At 43.5% G+C, this 22,879-nt stretch overlaps 2 protein-coding genes across 3 annotated transcripts in view; one reads left to right on the forward strand and one right to left on the reverse strand.

Annotated features, from left to right (window-relative positions):
- The window catches only part of STXBP1 (syntaxin binding protein 1), a 30,240-nt gene extending 27,512 nt beyond the window's left edge, over nucleotides 1-2,728 (forward strand). For both annotated transcript variants that reach the window (XM_072123879.1, XM_072123880.1), the window contains one exon: nucleotides 1,446-2,728. Coding sequence is in view for 1 of the 2 variants with exons in the window: in XM_072123880.1 (XP_071979981.1) it covers nucleotides 1,446-1,528 (83 nt within the window). In the remaining variant the exon portion in view is untranslated. The remainder of the gene's footprint in view (nucleotides 1-1,445) is intronic.
- Nucleotides 2,729-3,575: 847 nt separating this feature from the next.
- PRICKLE3 (prickle planar cell polarity protein 3) lies at nucleotides 3,576-21,632 on the reverse strand. The gene is made up of 8 exons (XM_072123885.1): nucleotides 21,468-21,632; nucleotides 10,473-10,558; nucleotides 8,203-8,383; nucleotides 8,004-8,117; nucleotides 6,895-7,035; nucleotides 5,740-5,943; nucleotides 5,463-5,649; nucleotides 3,576-5,353 (listed from the first exon to the last, which is right to left on the reverse strand). Exons 1-8 carry the CDS (start codon nucleotides 21,498-21,500, stop codon nucleotides 4,665-4,667), a joined length of 1,635 nt encoding a protein of 544 aa, XP_071979986.1. The 5' UTR covers nucleotides 21,501-21,632; the 3' UTR covers nucleotides 3,576-4,664.
- Between the last annotated feature and the right edge of the window lie 1,247 nt (nucleotides 21,633-22,879).

The raw sequence follows: 22,879 nt of genomic DNA on the forward strand, positions 1-22,879 counted from the left end.
TATGCATTAAAGATGCTACCAATATTTTTCGGAAGCTACTTGTCCCAGTGCCATTCTTCTTTAAGGCCGCATGCACATACCCATAATTCTGTATGGCAACTCATAGATCCCCTATAGACCTGCATTATAAAACCTTTGTGCCGCCATACGGTGTCTTCAAACTTCTGGCCCAGAATAACGCAGCATCATCTGGGCGTGATGCATTGGGAGACACATAGAAGTATAGTATTGCCATGGGGTTTTATATATATATATATATGTGCATGAGTCCTTAGAAGAAGCTTTTTCCGCACTTGATATAAATTTGAGGAAACAATCATCTGGAGATGAATAACTGTAGGATGTGAATCTAAGTGAGTCTGATACCTTGTATACTGTAATACACTGACTAGTAATTCCTTCTGGAGGGAATAAAGTGATGGCGAAAGCAATGTAGTAAAGTAGTAAAAAGGAAACCTTACTAAACGTGATCTTAATTTATATGCAGGTTAGGGTCTAATAGGGTCCAGTGCACCCATTCTAGCCCAATTTCCATAGGGAGCAGGGTGCTGTCAATCAAGTCTAAGTGGGAACCATCAGACATAACAAGAGGGGGTGCACCGGACCTAATAGCCAAGCCCAATATATAATACATATAAATATGTAAATCTCTTCATTCAGACCACATGTTCTCAAAGAGCATGCCTATCATGCAGGGCACTTAGAATTTATGTAAAGATACTAGACCTCATTTACCCAAGCCTATTTGGTTCCTGATCTAAATTTGCTCGCCCTACGAAGACTATTCGACATTTACTGCAGAAGTGGAGTTATCCAAAGCGACCTGTTAGATGCATCTTTTATTGTTGTAGTACAGATTGAAAATTGCTGTAATTTGTTAATCCATAGCTATGACAATGGTCCAACCAGCTACTCACAGTGCAGCCAGGTATCACATCAAGCAGACATTGACCCGACCACAGACTAAGTTCTCTGTGAGTCTGTATATTCAGCTGGTGTGAAATGAACGCCAAATCTAGAAATACATGATAGACGCAAGCAGTAGAGGATCCTTCCCGCAGGTTTTCTGCATGAACCAGGAACAAACTCGTCTTGTAGAAATCCTGGTCCTGCAGGCGGGTGGGACTTATCTCCTGCAGACAAGGCAATGGAGGTACAGAACTCCCGCTGCAGCCAGATGCCTTACAGAAAGAGAGAGGAAAGGAATTTTCTTCTATTGTTACACTTTTTGTATCTTTTTTCAGCATTTAGTGTTCCTAAATCTGCCTGCACTGTGTCTAGGTCATGTTGGCACAGAGGCATGTAACTTTTCTGGATCATAGTAGTAGATTAGGTAGCCAGTCCCTCCACCACCACAGTCTAGTATGTTGTTCAGAAGCCGTCTCTCTCTTGCTTTATACTTACTTGTGTTTCCTTCTCTTTCTTCTCACTTTATTCCGTTGCAGGCTCTACCCATGTCCTCACCCCTCAGAAACTCCTGGACACTCTGAAGAGACTGAATAAGACAGATGATGAAATCAGCAGTTAGGTTTCCCCTAGACTCCCCAAACTGTTCTAGCTTTCCCCCAATATCATCTTCTTCCCGTTCCTGCCCCATCCAGCTGTTGAGGACCGGTCTTCTTCTGTTCTTTGCCCCACCAGCAGTTAAGGAGTGCCCCCTCCATACCCTTCCCCACTTCTAAACCAATGCTAAATACTGGCCTTCAATCGAGGCTTCCTATCATTAAGGCATGGATGTATTTTTGGCCATTTTGTACGACCCCCGTCCTTCCCTATTGCACCTTGCATTGTGGAGATTGTATCTATCTGTTCGTCCTGGAAGTGTAATGACACCAGTGAATTCTGGATCTTGTATTTTGGATTATTGCTGAATTTTCATGCGTTACATCCTGGGTCAGGCACACGTGTACACACGTTGCGCTGGGATTTTCTTTGTTGCACAGACCCTTCTTAATGTGTAAACACAATGGAAGTCCGACATTGCTTCTCTTTATGTCTTTTTATGCGGTTTCCCAAAATGCACTTTTATGTTTTCGCTAGACAGGCAGAGGAGCATTGCAGAGCGTTTCGGCCTGCAGCGGCCCCATATGTGATAACACGGACACATATAACAGGGGGGTAATTATCCGGTGATGCCATGTATCTCCATCACAGTCTAGAACATGCTGCACCCAGTGGCCATATACTGATAAAGTATATGTTTACATAGCAGAAAATACCATTCGCAAACCTTCCCGACCCTCAACCCACCAACCGATTTGTTATCTGTTCAGGAAATGCGTGTTTCTGTATTTGAGTGAGCTTGTCCTACCCCACTACTTGGAAACGAATGCTTGCATCCTTATTGTGTGTAGCAACCTAAATGTATGAGTTTGGTTCCGTCCTATATATAATATATAAAGAGATATTTATGTTTCTAGATAGAAGGGGTGAGGCTAAGGCCTTGGCTGCGCCAGACTGCAACTTTAACTTATTATTATCACTATTTTGTGTATTTCATGTAAATAATATCCGGAAATGAATCGCTTACGAGATGCCGTCTGGAATGAGTGATATTACACCAAGTTTTATTCCTTATGGATAGATTATAGACTGACGGCTTATATAGAGAAAAGGGGATACATCTAGGACAGGACCCTCAGCCTCACTCCTCACTTTCCTGTAATATTTGTTCTGTGATACAGTTTGTCATTTTTGCCTGCAAATAATAAAGAGATTTTAAAAAGCATGATAAAAAAGGCTTCATTTATACGTAAAATGACTAAATATTGTTACTGGGTTATGTAGATGGAATTGAATCACTCTTATTGTAAAGATTAGAACAGGGACACCCCTGTTACACGGCCTCCAATCCATCAATATGTCCTGGTCCTGCGGGGCGCACTCAACACCGGGCCTGAAGTTAAAGTCCTGACAGTGCAGTATAGGTAACAGCATGTATAAGTGTTGTCTGTACAATCACTGTATTATACGTGAACAGTCAGATCATACACATACTTGTGATACAGTGATCTGTACACGTAGAACACCAAGTTTGTTCACTTATTTCTCTGCAATGACATAACAAGTGACCTGTCAAGACTTGTCAATTGGGCCTCATGCACACAAACATGTGTATTTTGCGGCCTGTTGCTTGCAGCCTTTCTGACAACGATGGATGGAGTCCTCTCCCCCCATAGGAAGTGACTGCTGGCTCCGCAAACTCGGGCAGGAATAGGACCTACCATATGTTTTGTGGTGTGGGCAGTGGGAACGTTCACAGGCAGTGGTACACAGTTCCTTGCTGTTTATGCAACGTACCATAGACATGCCCAGTAGAAGGCAATGGGGTAGAGAGTAAGCCACAGTTAGTGCGTTTACCTTACCTTTGTGCATGAGACCTTAACCCCACAAATTTTCTTGGAGCTCAAAGAGAAGAGCAAGGACTGGGGCAATGTGAAATACAATACTGGGACACTATTGCATCCATTTTAGTTGGGCAGTAACCAGACATGGTGGTGGGGAACTGTACTGGTTATATACCTCTTCTACTTTCGCTTACCCTTTCATGCTTCCAATAACGGGTGCATTTTATGGTCACCTTTTCTACTGTATTTCAAATTCTTCAGGAGTTCCTGTTGGTCTCTACTTCCTGTTTCCTCTTTAAATACAGGAAATGACTCATCAGCCAATCACTGGTTGAAGCCGCGACCAATGAGCTGGCAGAGAAGTTATCGAGGGGAACGAAAGGATCAATGTTATTTTTTATTGCCCATGACAACACATTGCGACAATAAACAGTATGACATCATATCCTAGTGCAAACCGGAACACATGAAGATAAAAGGCACCATAAAAATGAAATGGAAGGATGCAGCACATTCACATTGTAGCACATGGTCACCAACGCAGCACACTATAACCATAACATATTCTGGATTAGGAGTACACATTCAAAGTTACCATGATATATCTTGGACTGATGGCTGTGATGTCAAAGTCCTAGAACAGTGATGGCAAACCTTTTAGTGACAGAGTGCCCAAATTACAACCAAAACCCAAATATTTTTCGCAAAGTGCCAATGCGTCAATTTAAGCAGTAACGTTATTACTCCCTGCTCTTTCACAGGATTAAAGTATATAGGCACCTGAGGACACCAATACAGTAGAAAGAAGAAGACGTTTGGATTATCATTGTAGCTGTCTTCTAGGGTCCTGGGCTCTCTGGGACTGCAAGAGGCCTTGAGTCCTGTCTGGCGAACTCTGTGCTGGGGTGATGGCTCGGGTGCCCATAGAGAGGGCTTTGAGTGCCACCTCTGGCACCCGTGCCATAGGTTCGCCATCACTGTCCTAGAAGGTGCTACTTGACCTAGAAGGATATACGTTAAATCTTGAAAATGGTGAGGAATTACAAACTATGTCCATATGATATATAAGCGTTCTATATCTGGAGGTTATAGAAGCCCCATATAGATAATACTTGTAATGGCCCTGGTGGACCTCTCCCACCTACACAGAGCATAAACAGGTTGCATCAATATAACTGATGAGAGCACCCAAATAAATAATTTTCGGCCACACATCTGGATCCCAGAGGTGACACTGAAGTTCTAAAAAAAAGTCTGAGATGAGAATGTAACATTGGTGACATTTAATGGTCTCTGGGTCCCTGAGCTATAAATGGTTCAGGACAGGTTACAATTCTTGTCTTTCTTCTTTGCTTTTGGGGGAGGATTGGGAGGAGCAGGATATCCCTGAGGTCTCATAAAAGCAGGCAAAGGAATGGGTTCTCCTAAGAAGTAACCATCCTCCTCATCATCGGAAGACGAAGACGATGTGGAGGAGAACGATGGATAGGTGAACTGGATGGGTTCCTTCAATTCTGTGCTAAGAGGAATTTTAAAGGTGACTCGAGGGCCTGTCCGATTCTGACTCCTGAGGTCAGGCAGAGAGCGTCTTTGGGAACAGTCACGGGAGAAGTCACGTGGCGCTCCTCTTAAACTGGAGTGTATGGATCTTACAGGAGTTATGAACGAGTTGCCGTTTTGGGGTGTCCCGGAGTGATCTATCATAGACATAGCTCTTCTTCCACCTCCCATTCGTCGATCTTCAAAACGTTCCCCTTGGGGCTCTGTGTTGGTAGATGTGCCAATGTCTCTTGTTTCCTTGCGTGGAGATACCTCTGAGAGGACCGGACTGATGGACCGCTCACTGTTAGCCCGTGGCAGACTACATGCCCTGGAGCAGTAAATTTGCCCATGACGAGGTAGAAATGGCCTGCCCAGAAGAGATGACCCACACCTTCCACAACAGAAGCAGCTTTCAGATGCATGCCAGTGCTGCCCCCCATGAGATAGCTGTCCTTCATCTACACCTGGGGACAAGGAGAATATTGAATGATCCATAAGTTCAATGCCCCCTTAACTTTCAAGTGCAATCTCCTACAGTCCCATTTACTTTAATGGACTGCATAGTTTACTTACCTATTATCTCACCGCAGCTGTCACAGTACTGTGCATAGAGCCTCTCATAGCATGAGGGACAGTACGAGCGCTTGTCTTTCATGATATAGCGCTGATTTACAAGGGTGCATTCACACTCAAAGCAGCAGAAGTGCCTGGTGTGCCAATGGTGACCCTCAGCCTGCGTGCACTCCACCGAGAAGATAATCTGAAAAAGCCAGAGAATAGAAAAACACATCAAGTTTATCAGCAATTCATAGTAAAAAATAATATGTAGGAAGGGGAGGGGGGCACGTACCTCATCACAGGCCAAGCACCTTGGTCGCTGAAGTTCGGCATGGTGACGTCCACAGTACACTTGTCCTCCATGATAGAAGTAGACCAGGTCACAGAGTAGCTCCGAGCACTTGCTACAGGTGAAGCACTGAGGGTGCCAGCACGAGCCTAACCCTGCTCTCGATGCAAATACGGCCACATCACCCCCGCTGATCTGGTGTCCACACTACACAATGATATGTACAAGTGTTATAGGATATGATTTTTATTATGTGACACTTTCTAGATAAAACAACAAGGAGTTCTGGTGGATGCTACCATTCCCAACAAACACCTCCCTGGATTTCGGCCTATCCTCCAGCGTATGCACATGACCTCTCTTCCGGCCCATTTTATGACTTATGTTCTACATTTCCCAGCAGCTCCCCCCTCTGTGATATGTATCTTTAGTTTATAGTTCTCTCTGTGCATTTGGATGGAGAGCTAGCTGCTGTGATTCACAGCCTCCACCTTTTGTTTACAGTCCTTTCTGTGGTTTTGATTGGAGATCTAGCTGCTGTGACTCACTGCTCCCACCTTTAGTTTACAGTCCTCTCTGTGCTTCTGGATGAGATCTAGCTGCCGTGACTCACTGCTCCCACCTTTAGTTTACAGTCCTCTCTGTGCTTTTGCATAATGATCTAGCTACTGTGACTCACTGTTCCCACCTTTAGTTTACAGTCCTTTCTGTGCTTCTGGATGGAGATTTAACTGTGACTCACTGCTCCCACCTTTTGTTTATAGTTCTCTCTGTGATTTTGGAGATCTAGCTGCTGTGACTCACTGCTCCCACCTTTAGTTTACAGTCCTCTCTGTGCTTTTGCATAATGATCTAGCTACTGTGACTCACTGTTCCCACCTTTAGTTTACAGTCCTTTCTGTGCTTCTGGATGGAGATTTAACTGTGACTCACTGCTCCCACCTTTTGTTTATAGTTCTCTCTGTGCTTTTGGAGATCTAGCTGCTGTGACTCACTGCTCCCACCTTTAGTTTACAGTCCTCTCTGTGCTTCTGGATAATGATTTAGCTGCTGTGACTCACTGCTCCCTCCTTTTGTTTACAGTCCTTTCTGTGGTTTTGATGGGAGATCTAGCTGCTGTGTCTTGCTGATCCCACTAGTTTAAGTGTTTTCTCTTACCTTTTGGCAAACGGTTCCACTCATGGTTCTGGAGACAGGTCGAACAGATCCACGGCCCAAATTTTCAAGTCTCCGTTTCTGGCTGAAGAGCGTTAGCAATTCCTCTTCTTCCTCTCCCTGCAAAGAGCAGCAGTACCGGGCCTGGGACAGGTCCGGGCTTACAACTAACAGCGGTACTGGGCCTAGCATAGAACAAACAGCAGCACTGGGTCTGCCACAGAACCATGCAAAGAGTAACGCAAAGAGTAGAGAAGAAAGGAGCAAGGACACTTGGCCTAGCTGACATCTACAGCCTAAGGTGGAGCTTAAGAATCTATATAATGGGCTAAAATAAAACAAAAAATGGGTCTCGGAGCCAAATTTAGGCTAACATGGCCATATTTTGAGAGTCCATATAACGTTGATCACACAGATCTTTGATTAACCCAGCAATGGACACTAAAGTACGGTAAGTTATCTATGGTACCGTAGCATCAAAGAAGCCCTGAAGTGCAAAGGAAGGAGGAAATTATCCTAATTCTTTCTGCCACATCTTTCTTGTGTTGTAGACCTCAGCTCATGTGTGCATTCACAACCATCAGGTTGGGTTCACATCCCATTTTTTGCATACGGCTGCTGGACATTTTTTTCACTGAAAAAAAAACCTAAAAAAAAAAAACGTGTACTATGGCGAATCCACTCATGTCTGTGGGCATGACGGATGCACAGTCTACGTTTGCATTGGATACATCTAATAGATGCACAAAATAAAATGTGAACCCAGCCTAAGGCAAAATCGTGTCTATGGAAGCCATTGTCCTAATTTGCACCTCCTATTGTCTATCTCTTCCCTACAATTCTCCCGGTTATGTTATGATGTCCACACTACAATCCTATGGAATGGAACTATGCCAAAATGTTTAATATGGTGAGAATACATGAGGCTTATATAAGGTCCTAGTTGAACACCATCACACATAAGCCCCTTGGGTAACTGGTATTTCTACCCTTCCAAATCCTCAGTTGTCTGGATGACCACCCTGTCTACCTCACTTGTGTGCCATATTTTGTCAGCAAATAATAAGAAGGTAAGATTAAGATATAGTATAACCCTCCATTATCCTCCTTACCTCGCAGTCATGCGGTGGTAGTTGTCGGAGAAACTGTCTCAGCCTGTATTTTTCTCCTATACTTTGCACATATGGGACCTTCTCCTCGGGAAGACATCGGAAATATTGATGTACCTGAGACATAATTCCATGACACACATTTTATTGACTGTCATGACATATTGGACGACCAATTGGCAAGATGGATGACAAAAAATACCTGCTCCGGGGTGAGGCCAGGGGGTACCCATGCATATTTCTCAAAGGCAGAGTCAGAGCTGCTTTCACCCGAGGACAGGCGTTGTGCCCCTACCATTTGGCACAGAGATCTCTGTAGATCCTGAGGAGACGCCGCGCTCCCATGATCTTCCCATGGACAGTGACAATGCTGGCAGATCTTCCTGGAATGCATTATTATAGAAGAATTTGAACTCTGAGGTAAGATATTGGGGTTTGTCAACTTCTGAACTCAGTTGGAATAACACAATATGGTTTGGCAAAACCATGATACATCTATTTCAGGGATGAGACGTAATGGGCTAGATATGGCTGGGCGCTGGTTATTGAGGGGTAGACTGGTTAGGGTGGGAGCTATTGGGGTAAAAGTGATCCTATTGATTGTATAGACTGGGCATTTGGTTTAGACTATGGTTCAAGGCTGGTAAAAACATGGACAGAGGTTGGTGTTGGTCTTCTTTATATTACTATAGGGTCCACAATGTAGACCCCTGAATATATTGCCACCTTTTGGTACAATACTCAATATTCCACAATTATCAAGCAATCAGCGCCAGAATTTTGGAGTAGGTTGCACATAAATATATGTACAAACAGCTTGCACATGTATTTATGAAGTGTTTGCACCATTATTGCGTTGTAACACAATACTGTGCACCTTAAGGGGCATTCCCATGCGTCAGAAATCCAACATAATTGTGGCCCATGCCCCTTAAACTGGTGCACTCAGTCCATGTACCTTGAGCGCACGCAGGGTGGGCCATATTCGTGAAGACCATGCTCCGTCGGGCGCACCCTCCACAATAGTGAGGAAAACTACACATAGTGCACTTTGCCTCACTATCAATAAATGTGGGCCAATTTTACATACAGGGGCTCATTTACTAAGGGTTTGAACGCTGCACTTTCGTCGGGTTTCCTGAATATTTCTCTTTTGCCCTGAATTGCCCCAGGTTTTTGGAGCACGCAATCGGATTGTGGCGCATCGGCGGACAACCCGATGGATTCAGACATACCGCACCGGGAAGAAGAAGGTGAACTCCGGCGGACCTCAGCGCAGAAGCGACACAGGCAAGAACTCGGACGCACGATCTTAGTGAATCGCGCCGGACCCGAATCCTCGTCAGACATTCTGGATCGGTGGCGTCAACGGAACGGTTAAGTAAATGTGCCCCACAGTCTCTGGACTCTGGAGCTGGGACTAAAGTTATGTCAACCATTATGTAATTTGTGGCATTGGGCAGCATTGAGAGTATAAAACGGCTGCACCAGAAGATACAACTATGCCCTGGGTACCCAAAATAGCTCATTTGCATTAAAAGAAATTTCTGAAAATGTCAGACAGCTAAGAAATGTCTACAAACCTATAAACGTGCCCTACAATTACATATGAGCCCCTTCCCCCTAACCAGCAGATCTTTTCAATGATAAGATGTGCCAGAAGAGTTGGCAAATATAAAAGTCTTGTTATTATAGTAAATGAGCTGCAGAGAAAGAGCCCATTCAAGAGTAAAATATGATGTGCTTGTAAATTCGCTTTATGACCCACTTACACCTTATTTTGGGTTTATAGGCAATGTAGATTTATGGAACGTCAGTCAGTGAACAGTAAGTTATTTTAGTTCCTGGGAGGAATGTGGCACATCAATGACACTGCCTGACGTGAGATTAGCCCGGTATTGTCACCATGGCTAGAGATGAAGATGAGGATGATGTCTCTGACATAGGAAGAATATATTCAGTTTTATATACAGCATATAGTATCTTCCTATGGAACATGTTCATCTGACAAAGGACCTAACTCGAGGAGGTGCAGATGGAACAGTTGTACCCGGTCTCAGAAGCCTTAGGTGACCCATAATTTGTATGTTCCCAATACGGGAAGACCTGGGTCTCTTCCCATGATTGGTCAGGGCCTCGGCTGTCCAACCCCCAACTGCTGTAGATAGGGTTAACCCCTTTAAAGTAAAACATTGGAAAAAAAGTTACTTTGACATTGACTCCTAGTAGGTGGCAGCCCAGTTCGTAGTCAGAGAGCAACAAGTTCTCCCTAAGCCTGGGCTTAGTATTACAATGACCCCCGTAGGTCTTCTAAGAGTTGGGCAAAGTTATTGGAAGACCCATCACCTTTCAGAGAGGCTCAGGAACCTTGAGTAGTTTTTTTTTTTTGCAGCACTAAGATGAAAGAGAGTCCAATTTCAAAAGACAAAAAGTACATTAATGGACCGGGAACATAAAGAAGTGTTTACATACCTCCACCTGTGTGCAAGGAATCCGGGGCAACGTTCTCTGCAGGAGTAACATGGTTGACCTTGACCTGTGACATTAACCTCCACTCCCTGATACAGAAATAAAAATGATTAAAATGATTTACTTGTTTTTTCAGGTTAATATTATTGATGATGTATCCATAGGATAAGTTATCAAAATCCAAACAATGGATTGAGAAGATTCAAAATTCCCAATAATTCTTCTGCACTGGTTAAAGGAAACCTACCACTGCTGGCATGATAAAATCATGCGAGCAGACCACCTGTTAGGCTATTTAATACTGATGCCGGCACATACTTTAGTTAGGCACGGCGATCGTTAGTTTAGATAAAAAAATGTTTTACTTACCTATGAAAATATTCCTCCGGTGCTACCCCTACGTCATCTTCGGAAGGGAGATGTCTTCCGATCTTTAATTATTCACGCCTCCTTCATTGTAGCCGTTTCCTTCGGGTGCCGAGAGCCGTGACGTCACCAAGCTCTCGGCACCTATCGCTGTCCGGCTGTGTGAGAGTTAGTATCTGCGCATGCGCGATAGGTGCCGAGAGCTTGGTGACGTCACGGCTCTCGGCACCCGAAGGAAACGGCTACAATGAAGAAGGCGTGAATAATTAAAGATCGGAAGACATCTCCCTTCCGAAGATGACGTAGGGGTAGCACCGGAGGAATATTTTCATAGGTAAGTAAAAATTTTTTTATCTAAACTAACGATCGCCGTGCCTAACTAAAGAATGTGCCGGCATCAGTATTAAATAGCCTACCAGGTGGTCTGCTCGCATGATTTTATCATGCCAGCAGTGGTAGGTTTCCTTTAAGGGAGAGTCGCTTATAGTCCCATTATACCAAAACTATATGTGGATATACTATTGCCGAAACTCCCATCGATAAAATGTATGTAATGTGTATAATAATTACCCTTACAGAAATCTTATCTGTGACCATCTTTTCAAAACCCCAACTTTGTATATCTACAACGTATATAAAGACAGCAAGAAGAAATCCCCGGAGAATTAGAAATCACCATGACACCCTATATCTCCTGCTTGTGCAATTCCCTGATGTATAATATAAGATTCGGTTCACTAAAGGTGAATCTATGGTTTCTAAAATGTTTGGGCTTGAATGTTCACAGAGGAGCAATGATTAGGAAAGAGATGAGGGGCGAAAATGTCTAAACTTGAAGAGCATAACACCATACCTGAGGTAGGAGGAGGATGATATAGGTGCGGAGGTAACACAAACCACAAGAATGATACAGTTTGAGAAAAACATTCTCAGCATCAAAAGCAAAACTACAACTCATGTATAATTGAGTGCGCCATACAAGGCATAATGAGGACGGCTCAAAAGAAGTACATGCGTGCCCCCTGGCCGTAACATCTGCCACAGCTAGTGGCCTAGAATTATAAAAGGATACATATTTCCCGGATGATGCTGCAAAAATGCCTAAATACTATCATAAAGTAGTGTAAGTATAGCCCACGTTCTGACACATTATAATGGGCCCAGTGTCAGACTGACTCACCAGAGAATCGGAGGATCCATTTTCACATGGCTTTGGAAGAGATTTTTTTGTATGGATAAACAGGTGAGATTTCACAAATAAGAGAGAATTCTAGAATGGACATTTCACATTCTCTAATTCACTGTTATTAACAAAAATACAGCATTTCACAGATATAATTCCAACCTGTCTATCTGTCCTGGTGTTTACAATTTTGGTTGCCCCTTGATCCTACTGTAAATCTTCTGACTATGGTTGGATTCTTCTCATGAATAGCTTCTCTTGTCTGCCCACTGCAGTGCTCTCTACCTCATGCCCCTACACCCTGCATTACAAGACCAGGTCAGACACTAGCACTTCCTGCCAGCAAGCAGTATGCAGAGACTAAGGCCTCTTCCACACTAGCGTTGCGTTTCACGTCAGAGTGCAATGCGTGAAAAACTGACGTTTTTGGCTGCATTTTTGTTCCATTTTTACTTGGAGTAATTAGCGTTTTTGCGTTTTTCACGCGCGTGTTGTTAGCGTTTTTTCGCGTTTTCGGCGCATTTTTCACGCGCGATTCAATGGGAGACTCGAGCATTTTTCAAAGGGACCATGGTTTGGGATTAAAATGTGTTATTTAATTGAAAAATAATGTCTTCTGATAAATTGCAAACATCTGCGATCTATTCTTCACTGTTCCGCGCGTATATTATCTCCCGACAATTTAGCAGATGTGAAGAACAGTGAAGAATAGAATAAAATCATTGTACACAGTGAACACAGTGAACACAGGATCATTTAAGATAAAAACACAGTGCAGAACACAGTGCAGAATAGATTACAGATGTTCGGCACATCTGCTTACTTGTCGGGAGATACGCGCGGAACGGCGCGAACAAAATAGCGTGTGAAGAACAATATATGTGTGTGTGAAGAACACATTGCAGATGTTTAAATACATCTGCAATGTGTTCTTCACACATATATATTGTTCTTCACATGCTCTTTTGGGCGCACTGTTCCGTGCGCATCTCCCGACAAGTAAGCAGATGTGCCGAACATCTGTAATCTATTCTGCACTGTGTTCTGCACTGTGTTTTTATCTTAAATGATCCTGTGTTCACTGTGTTCACTGTGTACAATGTTTTTATTCTATTCTTCACTGTTCTTCATTGTGTTTTTTTAATTAAATGATCGATCGCGAGCAGGGGAAATAATGTTATTCTGGTCACCTAGCAACCCTTACGTTTAAAACGCATTGCACTCGCATTGCATTTGCAATGATTGCGAGTGCAATGCGTTCTTGATGCATCTCCATAGACTTGAATGGGGCGTGAAAAACGCGCGTGACCCGCAAAAATAGAGCATGCTGCGATTTTGACGCGCGTGTAAACGAACGCAAGCACGCGCGTTAAAAACAACGCTAATGGAGAAAGACCCATTGAATACAATGGGACAGAGTGCAATGCGAGTTCTGCGCGTCAAATGCACGCGCAGAACTCGCGCGTGAAAAACGCCAGTGTAGAAGGGGCTTAACTCTACAAGCTACAAACAGATAAGGTCTTTGTATGGGAGCGAGGCATATAGCAGAACTGACTCTGTGTGTTTTATATCCATCTCTCTTTTTTATGTGTTAGGTACTAGTAGAATGTTCAGAAACTAAATGAAAGTGTAGATAAACCCTGTACCCTGATAATCTAAACACATTGTCAGCACACAGCATCTCATAGCACAGAGGGATCATGAAGTGTCTTCTTAGAGAGTCCCCGCCCACACTCTGGAATATTACACTGACCTTCACTGAGAAAGATTGTAACGCAAGGTGTTAAGCATCACTAGGGGGTTGAGATTTGAGAATTTTTTTTCAAGGGCAAACCCCTTTAAGGATAAGTATGTGGAGCAACTTCCTTGCTAGTTGTGGCAGAATTGTATATTGCTGCCCTGCACAGTCTGGTATTGCACACAGTATCCCCTCCAAATGATTACACCCAGTTGGCAAATTACTCATTGATTGATTCTACTGTAGCAGGAATAACAGAGAAGCGACATAACATACAGAAGAGGTTAGAGGTCCTTTGCTTCATCAAGCAAAGAAAGTAAGAAACACTAAAAAAACTGCGCCACCTAGTGTTTAAATAGTCATGAAAATCAGATGCAGTAAATTTTAACTATTATGCTATTTCGAAAAGAGTACACCTGTCCTTCATATAATATAATATAATAATATGATGCTTTACTATACAGACAAGCAGCAGCATATTCAGGATTATTTGGACAAGCTCGACCTTGAACAGATAGAAAGCCTCATAGACAAAACATCAGACACTCTGGATTCAAGATGACCTTATTTTGGTACATCTATATAAATCACGAATACAATTTAACCCTTACTCCACTTTAACCCCTTACCAGGCCTCCCTCCCTACAAGACATTGCTGCTACTACTAATGTCATTGTTCCTTCTGCCTGTAGAACCGCTGCCAGAAATTGCTTGTAAATGTGTAAAGCAGTATATTACATTCCCCTAAAATAGTAGAAATCACACATGTACACCATCTTGCCCCAGGCACATCATGTTGGCACAAGTCCCCCCTCCATACCCCAAATACACACCACAGCAGGAACGGCGGGGTAGATTTATCAAGCTGCCTAAAAGTAAGAATGTTCTTAGTTGCCCATGACATGACCAATGACAGCTCCCCTTTAAAATATTCATGTGCACTGCCAAAATGAAACCTGAGTTGTAATCGGTTGCCATTCGCAACTAAGAACATTCTCACTTTTAGACAGCTTGATAAATCTACCCCACTGTGTCCTATAAGGAGTCCCTAGAAACAGAGGCCCATCATAGAAGTCGGTAGCACAAATATCAGATGATGTGCTATGAAGAGATACTATTTTTCATTGTGGAGATCCATGCTATGAGCAATGCTTTATGGGAAAGAAAATGCAATTAAGCTCTCAATCAGAAGAGCGAAAAAGCTAAAGTGCCACCAATAAGATACCTTGTGAGGCCCCTGTCACATTAGTAGGTGGCGCTATGCTAGGATACGGCGGCCACAGAAGTGCATTGTGCGTGGCCCGGTATGGTGAGCACACATGCCACCGTACTGTGCCATCACCAGAATTTTGAAACAATTTTCCAAATTTTTAGATAGGTTTCAATACAAGATTTTTTTATATTTAGCATGTTATAGAGCAGGAGGAGCTGATCAGATTGTGCATTCTGTCCTATCTGCAGACAACATGTTATAGAGCAGGAGAGCAGATTGTACAGTGTCCTATCTGCAGGCAGCATGTTATAGAGCAGAAGGCTCTGAGCAGATTATACATAGTATCCTATCTGCAGGCAGCATGTTATAGAGCAGGAGGAGCTGAGCAGATTGTACATAGTGTCCTATCTGCAGGCGGCATGTTATAGAGCAGGAGGAGCTGAGCAGATTGTACATAGTGTCCTATCTGCAGGCAGCATGTTATAGAGCAGGAGGAGCTGAGCAGATTGTACATAGTGTTCTATCTGCAGGCAGCATGTTATAGAGCAGGGGGATCTGAGCAGATTGTACAGTGTCCTATCTGCAAGCAGCATGTTATAGAGCAGGAAGACCTGAGCAGATTGTATATAGTGTCCTATCTGCAGGCAGCAGTTTATAGAGCAGGGGGATCCGAGCAGAATGTACATAGTGTCCTATCTGCAGGCAGCATGTTATATAGCAGGAAAAGCTGCACAGATTGTACATAGTGTCCTATCTGCAGGCAGCTTGTTATACAGCAGGAGGAGCTGAGCAGATTGTACATAGTGTCCTATCTGCAGGCAGCATGTTATAGAGCAGGAGGAGCTGAGTAGATTGTACATAGTGTCCTATCTGCAGGCAGCATGTTATAGAGCAGGAGGAGCTGAGCACATTGCATATTGGGGTACATTTACTTTCCTGTCCAAGGAGTTCACCCGAAGTGCATTGCTCCAACAATAATGCATTGTGCCGCGATTCACTAAGATCGTGCGCCTGATATCCTGCATGTGTCGCTTCCCCGCTCAGGTCCTCCGGAGTTCACCTTCTTCTTCACGGTGTATGTAAATGCATTGTCTTGCGACACAATTTTAAAGTTAAATCCCACGCTCAGTCCGAATCCGCGTCTGACACAATCCCCTTCTAAATACCTGTCCCAGCTGTGCAATCCCCGAAAACGTTGTGAAGTCCGGCGGAAATGCGATCCGTGGACCCTTAGTAAATAAGCCCCATTGGGGCAGATTTACTTACCCGGTCCGTTCGTGATCCAGCGGCGCGTTCTCTGCGCTGGATTCGGGTCCGGCCGGGATTCATCAAAGCAGTTCCTCCGAAGTCCACCAGGTGGCGCTGCTGCGCTGAAGTCCGCTGGAATGCCTCGAAATACACCGGCCTATCCAGGATGAAGGTGAGTGAAATTTTTTTAAAATGCAGCGTTTTTTCCGAATCCGTCGGGTTTTCGTTCGGCCACGCCCCCCCCCCGATTTCCATCGCGCGCATGCCGGCACCGATGCGCCACAATCCGATTGCGTGCGCCAAAATCCCGGGGCAATTCAGGTACAATCGGCGCAAATCGGAAATATTCGGGTAACACGTTGGGAAAACGCGAATCGGGCCCTTAGTAAATGACCCCCATTGTGTCTTATTTGCAGGCAGCATGTTATAGAGCAGGAGGATCTGAGCAGATTGTACATAGTGTCCTATTTGCAGGCAGCATGTTACAGAGAAGGAGGATCTGAGCAGATTGTACATAGTGTCCTATCTGCAGGCAGCATGTTATAGAGCAGGAGGAGCTGAGCAGATTGTACATAGTGTCCTATCTGCAGGCAGCATGTTATAGAGCAGGAGGAGCTGAGCAGATTGTACATAGTGTCCTATTTGCAGGCAGCATGTTACAGAGAAGGAGAATCTGAGCAGATTGTACATAGTGTCCTATCTGCAGGCAGCATGTTATAGAGCAGGAGGAGCTGAGCAGATTGTACATGTAAATTAATATATAGTTATTTACTACATATTTTCCTAAAAAAATGTATATCATTCTGCTCTGCTCCTTGTGCTCTGTAACATTCTACATGAGCCTTCTGATAGGTTCCCTTTAATAAGAGGATCACTTTTAGGATAATGTGAGTACCTGCACTATATTCCTCGGGTGACTGTGTGCAGAGGCAGATATGAGGTGTAATGGCCACAACACACCAGTAATTCCGGTCGTGTGAATCTCCTGAGGGCACATTCCCTGTTATCAGATCTCACCAGACATCAAAGCGGAATAATGTGAACAAGTCACAGGAAAATTCTGCTTAACTAAATACTTAAAAAAAAAAAGAGGGAAAAATGAAAAGGGCAATTGTAAGTAGCAGACGTACTAGGGGGCACCGCACATATAATGGAGGGGGGGACATGTCAGGAGTTGTTACTATGTTACTAACAGGAAATGGAATTTACAAATGATGTGGAATAATTAATAGTTAACTGCGTCATTAACAAGTCACCAGATGATACATTTCCAACATGGGAACTATAAAGGCCATACATGTGCGTCACCCTGACTGCATGGGCATAGGTGATGCACCTGTATGATCACTGTGGGAGCCCGGATTATGCCACATCATCAGAGGGCAGCCATAACTACAACTATTTAACCCCTTCCATGCTGTGGTCAATAACACTACAGCTGCTAAAAGATTTGTCACAGGAGCTTACACCCCAATAATCCCTCTTCCCTTTGCATGTAGCACAATCACTAGGGACCAATGGATGAGTATGACCCTCTTGGCAATTTCTGACACTCCCATACTATTAAATGGAGGGAGAGGACGCATGCCCAACCTGCTTCTCCACCCTTTAGTGAGAACAGGATCCCAGATTGCTAGGGGTCCCATTCTTGTCATTGCTAGGGGTCCCAGCAGTCGGACCCTCACCGATCAGCTTGTTATCCTTTCGACAGGGGAGAAATTGTACAATCCCTTTAAAGTATCTATATAATCTTAAGGCTCATGCACTGAGGGTCACAAGAAGGAAGGGGGATGTCGCCCATTGGAATGAGGTCTTAAAGTCACAAAGTCATGGAAGTGTGTCCATGGGGGCCGCTGTGTTAATGAATGATCGAGCCATTCCATCTACGCTGCTACTTATTATCTTGCAGGCTCTGGATCCGTGTGGGAACCTGAGGACAAGTCTGTGGATATCTGTGGACTGGGTTGGGCTGAGCTAATATCTTGATAAGGTTTCCTAGGACCTGCATTGCTAGCGCTAGTAGGTGCAAGGGAGTCTGAGGGCGCGTTCACACGTTCAGTTTTTCAGATGCAGTTTTTGAAGTAAAAAGCAGGTGTGGGTCACAATGGGGGAGAACACCTGCTTTTGGGCTACTCCTCCTCTTTTTTTGACTCCACTCCTGGTTTGGACATCAAAAGCTGCATCTAAAAAAACTGAACGTGTGAACACACCTGTAAGGTGCTGAGTTTTTCCGTTCAGGTTTTCAGATGCAGTTGTATGTCCAAACCAGGAAGAGGGAGTAGCACGTCTCAATGATATGTTCTCACCCATTATGATCCACACCTGCTTTTGGCTTTGAAAACTGCTTCTGAAAAACTGAACGTGTGAATGCACCCTTACTACTTGCGTTCTGCAGATGCTGGATGATGTCCTTGCTCCAGATGACTAGCTGCACAATGTGAGAAACTAGGATTTCTCACATTATGGTGCACTATTGTGCCATTGGAAAATACTTATCCAACATAAAAAAGCAAGCCTTTATACAGCATACAATAATGAAAGAAACAAACTTATGGTAATATAAGTCTGATTTTTCTTATGACGCACCGATTAACATTGTGTCGGGATAGGAGGGAGACCTCACTTCACACAATATCAGCCCATTGGACTACTGCTTTGATGTGGCCTTCATCAGACTATAAAGTCTTCTGCACCAGCAGCACATAGTGAAGGGTCTCATTGATGATTATCTGATGTGTACTTACTGGTACCTGCATATCCTGCCGGGATTGTTACCTCTGAGTATGTAAGAGATGAGCATGATACAGTAACAAGTCCAAACAGATCATCTGTACATACCCTATGCTGCCTTCCACACCATGTTATGACCTCATGTCTTATTAGCTGCCATCACTGTCTATAATTATGTCACTAGAGCTGATACTACACATGATCTAATGATAGCTCCAGACAGCTGCAGTGTACTGGTACTTACCCACTGAGCCACATGAAGGTGGGAACCCCAGACATAACTGGCCAAGGCTTCTGGTCCCATTGGTTGTGTTGGACTGTTGTGTAGATAACCACCTAGATTTGTGAAATCACATACCTAACATTTCAAGGCTTGGATCTACACGATGGCGAAGCTGTGACTTGTACTGCCTGATGGAAGAAGTTTGGCAGGTTGCGGGTGTTCATTGTTTATTGTGGATTAACTACAATAATGTCTTTATTGCAAAAAATGCAGGATCATAGCGTGTGGGCTAATAGGGCGAGGGGGATAAGGAAAATCCAGTTTTACTCACTAGAGACATATAAGTAAGAGTTCTTATGGAGAGTTTGCCAATTAAGGTCACCTTATAGCCATCAATGCTCCACTAGGGGATTCTGGAAAATATGCAAATATGTTTTCCACATTGGGAAAAGGAAAACAATGCCTCTTTTTGCTACCGTTAAAAGGCACCCCCCTTCAAGCATGACTTACAAGAAGCCTAATGACATGTAAGCCATCTTTTACTTATGTCATACAATTCCCTCAGGGCACCTTCCAATAATGGGCCCAACAAGCGAGCCTAAAAACCCAATCACTGAGCATGTATAACGTCATGCTTCCTTACATCATTAATATGGACCAAAAAGGTCATCGTTGTCAAGTGCGATCAATGCTGAGTTCTGTAGATCAGCTCCCATTCAAGTAAATTAGTCATCAATAAAGCTGAAAACTTCCTTTAAATGAGATACACCTCCAACCAAGGCTTGATACATTAAGAAATCTTACTCTTAGGGTGCAGCCACACGTTCAGTTTTCAGATGCAGTTTCATCAGATGCAGTTTCATGGTCATCCCACGATCATACATCTCCGATACTGATCAAGGCTACTTACATTCAGCAATCATCTCCCCTGTCCAATCAGCCAGTAGCTACAAAGAGAATCTATAGAGAACCCAGTACATCCATGGACATCCCAGGATCATACAATGCAACGGTGTCATCCATGGACATTATCATCCATTGTCATCCCAGAATGATACATCTCCAACCATTACTTGTTACAATCAGAAACCATCCCCTGAAAAAGGTCCCTAAGTCTAAGCAGTGAGTAGCTGCAAAGAGAATCTGTAGAGCTCCCAGTACATCCATGGTCACCCCAGGATCATACAATCCGGCTTGGTTATCCATGGACATGATCATCCATGGTCATCTTAGGATCATATATCTCTGACCAAGGTTTGTTAGATGTAGAAATCGTCCCCTGTAAAAGAACCTTCTGTATAAACAAAAATAAAGTGACTACAAAGAGAATCTACAGAGCAGCCCGTACATCCATTGTTATCCCAGGACCATACATCTCAGACCAAGGCTTGTTACATTCCCTGTCTAATCAGCCAGTAGCTACAAAGAGAATCTATGGAGGACCCAGTACCTCCATGGTCATCCCAGGATCATACAATGGAACGTGGTCATCCATGGATGTTATGATCCATAGGCATCCCCGAATCATACATTTCTGACCAAGGCTTGTTACATTTCCTGTCTAATCAGCCAGTAGCTAAGAATCCATGGTCATCCCAGGATCATACAATGGAACGTGGTCATCCATGGATGTTATGATCCATGGGCATCCCAGAATCATATATCTCAGACAAAGCTTGTTACATAGTGTAAGCAGTAAGTAGACATGAAGAATATCTCTGGAGGATCCAGCACATCCACAGTCATTCCAGGATATTGTGTGACCTGAGTTTCAGTAGAACTGTGTTACGGTACAGGGTTCCTCAGTCTGCAGAAGTTATTGGTGAGGGCTCCTGATTATTTTGGAATACGGCATTTATTAAGCAATCATCAAACCTCACAATCTATTCTTACAAACTAAATTATGATAAACACAATCATTCCAAAAATATTCTACAGTCGATCGGAGAATACACAGTCCTTCACCAGAGGAAGGAGACAGATGTCACAACATCTTATGATGGACATTTTGGATCTTTTTGAGATCTTGTTGCATTCCTAATACTCCGCCATGTAGATGGCTGTATATCTATGACGATATAACTAATACCTTATAAATGAATCATATTTCTGATACATCTTAAACAACACTACCAAAAAAATAGCAAAAACTTATGATGGCGAGAGAGGCTTTTAGGTGATGTGTCCAAGGCGAAACAGTGGCACATGTCTGTGCTTACCATAGTCACATAGACAAAGAACATGAGTCAGACTATAGGAAACACAGTATATGGACCCGCATGAGCTGTCCATCTCACCTGAGACCGGCGCCTCCTGGAACTGCGGAACATCCTGACCCTTCGGATGCCTACTGAAGACTCTAACAGTAACTCTTTCCTGGTCTTCAGTTCCGTTCACCTGAAACCAGTCCACACCCCTACACATCACTCAGGACCTCCCCAGGGGCCAAACAGCCCTACCTGCAAGAGGAGAGGACACTCCTAGGCTGGGAAGTGTCACCACCCCCGGAAGCTGCATTCATATTACAGCACACAGTTCTCTCTTTAACCCTTTTGTGCCCGGGGTTAGGCATTTACAAAAAATAAAAATTTTAAATAAATGCAAGTCATGATCTATCCATTCGGAAAACAGCTGGATAACTTCTTCCATCTATTGTTCTCTATTTGCACATTAGATTTTTGTAAAATGGCATCAATTTATTTTCTATCATTTGAATCAGCTCATGTTGGCAGAGACTGCATACGGTAAAAAGACGTCCTTACTACAATCTGTGCGCAGATAGGTAGGTTACATACGTATTTACTCGTAGATTGTAGAGATTATCTAGATGCCTAATTGAGTTCCAAATCTGCACTGTGTGTCAAAAATCTCGCAGTGCGAACAGAAGATTTTTAAAATCGTATAGGTTTAAAACCATGTAACAGATTTTCTAAAAAACCACATATAGGGGCACTTTTACTAAGGTGCTTGCGCCTGTTTTCTGTCAGACTTTGCACGTTCTCTCATGTGCAAACTGGTTGCACATGTATTTAAGAAGTGTCCGTGCTGAAGGGGTGTTCCTGTCGGACCGTGTGCCACATTTATCATGCACAGTTCGACAGAAGTGTGTTGCACCATGTTAACCATGTTAAAGGTGCACCAAACTAATGTTGGTGCACTCTGTCAGAGCAGAGAATCTGGCGCCCCCTGCACAGTACACAGGACACTGCACATATTACAGACTGCATTGTTATTAGTAAATGTGCCCCATTGGTCCAAATATATGAAAACTAGTACACTCTGCTTAGTGCAGTTTTCGCCAGATAATCCAGTAGTGTCGCCCACTCTTAGTTTATCTGGTCAGTTTTCAGAATGCGACACAGTTGTATCTTTTTTTTCTTGGTGCACTTTGCTTCATGCTGTTGCGAAAAAACGCCTGCAAAAATCTGTGAGGACCCACAAAAAAAGTAGCGTTATCATTATTTTATTTTCCGCATTGGGCAACAATTTCACAGAAAAAAATGCATTGTCTACATTACTTTTTCCAAATCACATTCACTTTAATACTACTGTATTCCGCTGGGGATTTTCCACACCAAAATCCGCACAGAATCCGCAACGTGTGCAGATAGCCTCTGGGTGCATTTTTAGATGCATAGCAAAATGCATACATTATAAAACAAGTGCGTTTTTGCATGTTTACCATTTTGTTTGGTTAGAATCCGTTTTT

This window comes from Engystomops pustulosus, chromosome 9, assembly GCF_040894005.1.
Source record: "Engystomops pustulosus chromosome 9, aEngPut4.maternal, whole genome shotgun sequence".
In the NCBI taxonomy this organism is placed as follows: Eukaryota; Metazoa; Chordata; class Amphibia; order Anura; family Leptodactylidae; genus Engystomops; species Engystomops pustulosus.

Coding starts and splice junctions, on each gene's coding strand:
- PRICKLE3 (XM_072123885.1), bottom strand. CDS start 21,500: ATGTTCCGCAGTTCCAGGAGGCGCCGGTCTCAG. Junction 5,650..5,739: donor GGTGCTTGGCCTGTGATGAG/GTACGTGCCCCC, acceptor TGGCTTTTTCAG/ATTATCTTCTCGGTGGAGTG. Junction 5,354..5,462: donor CAGCTGCGGTGAGATAATAG/GTAAGTAAACTA, acceptor CCTTGTCCCCAG/GTGTAGATGAAGGACAGCTA.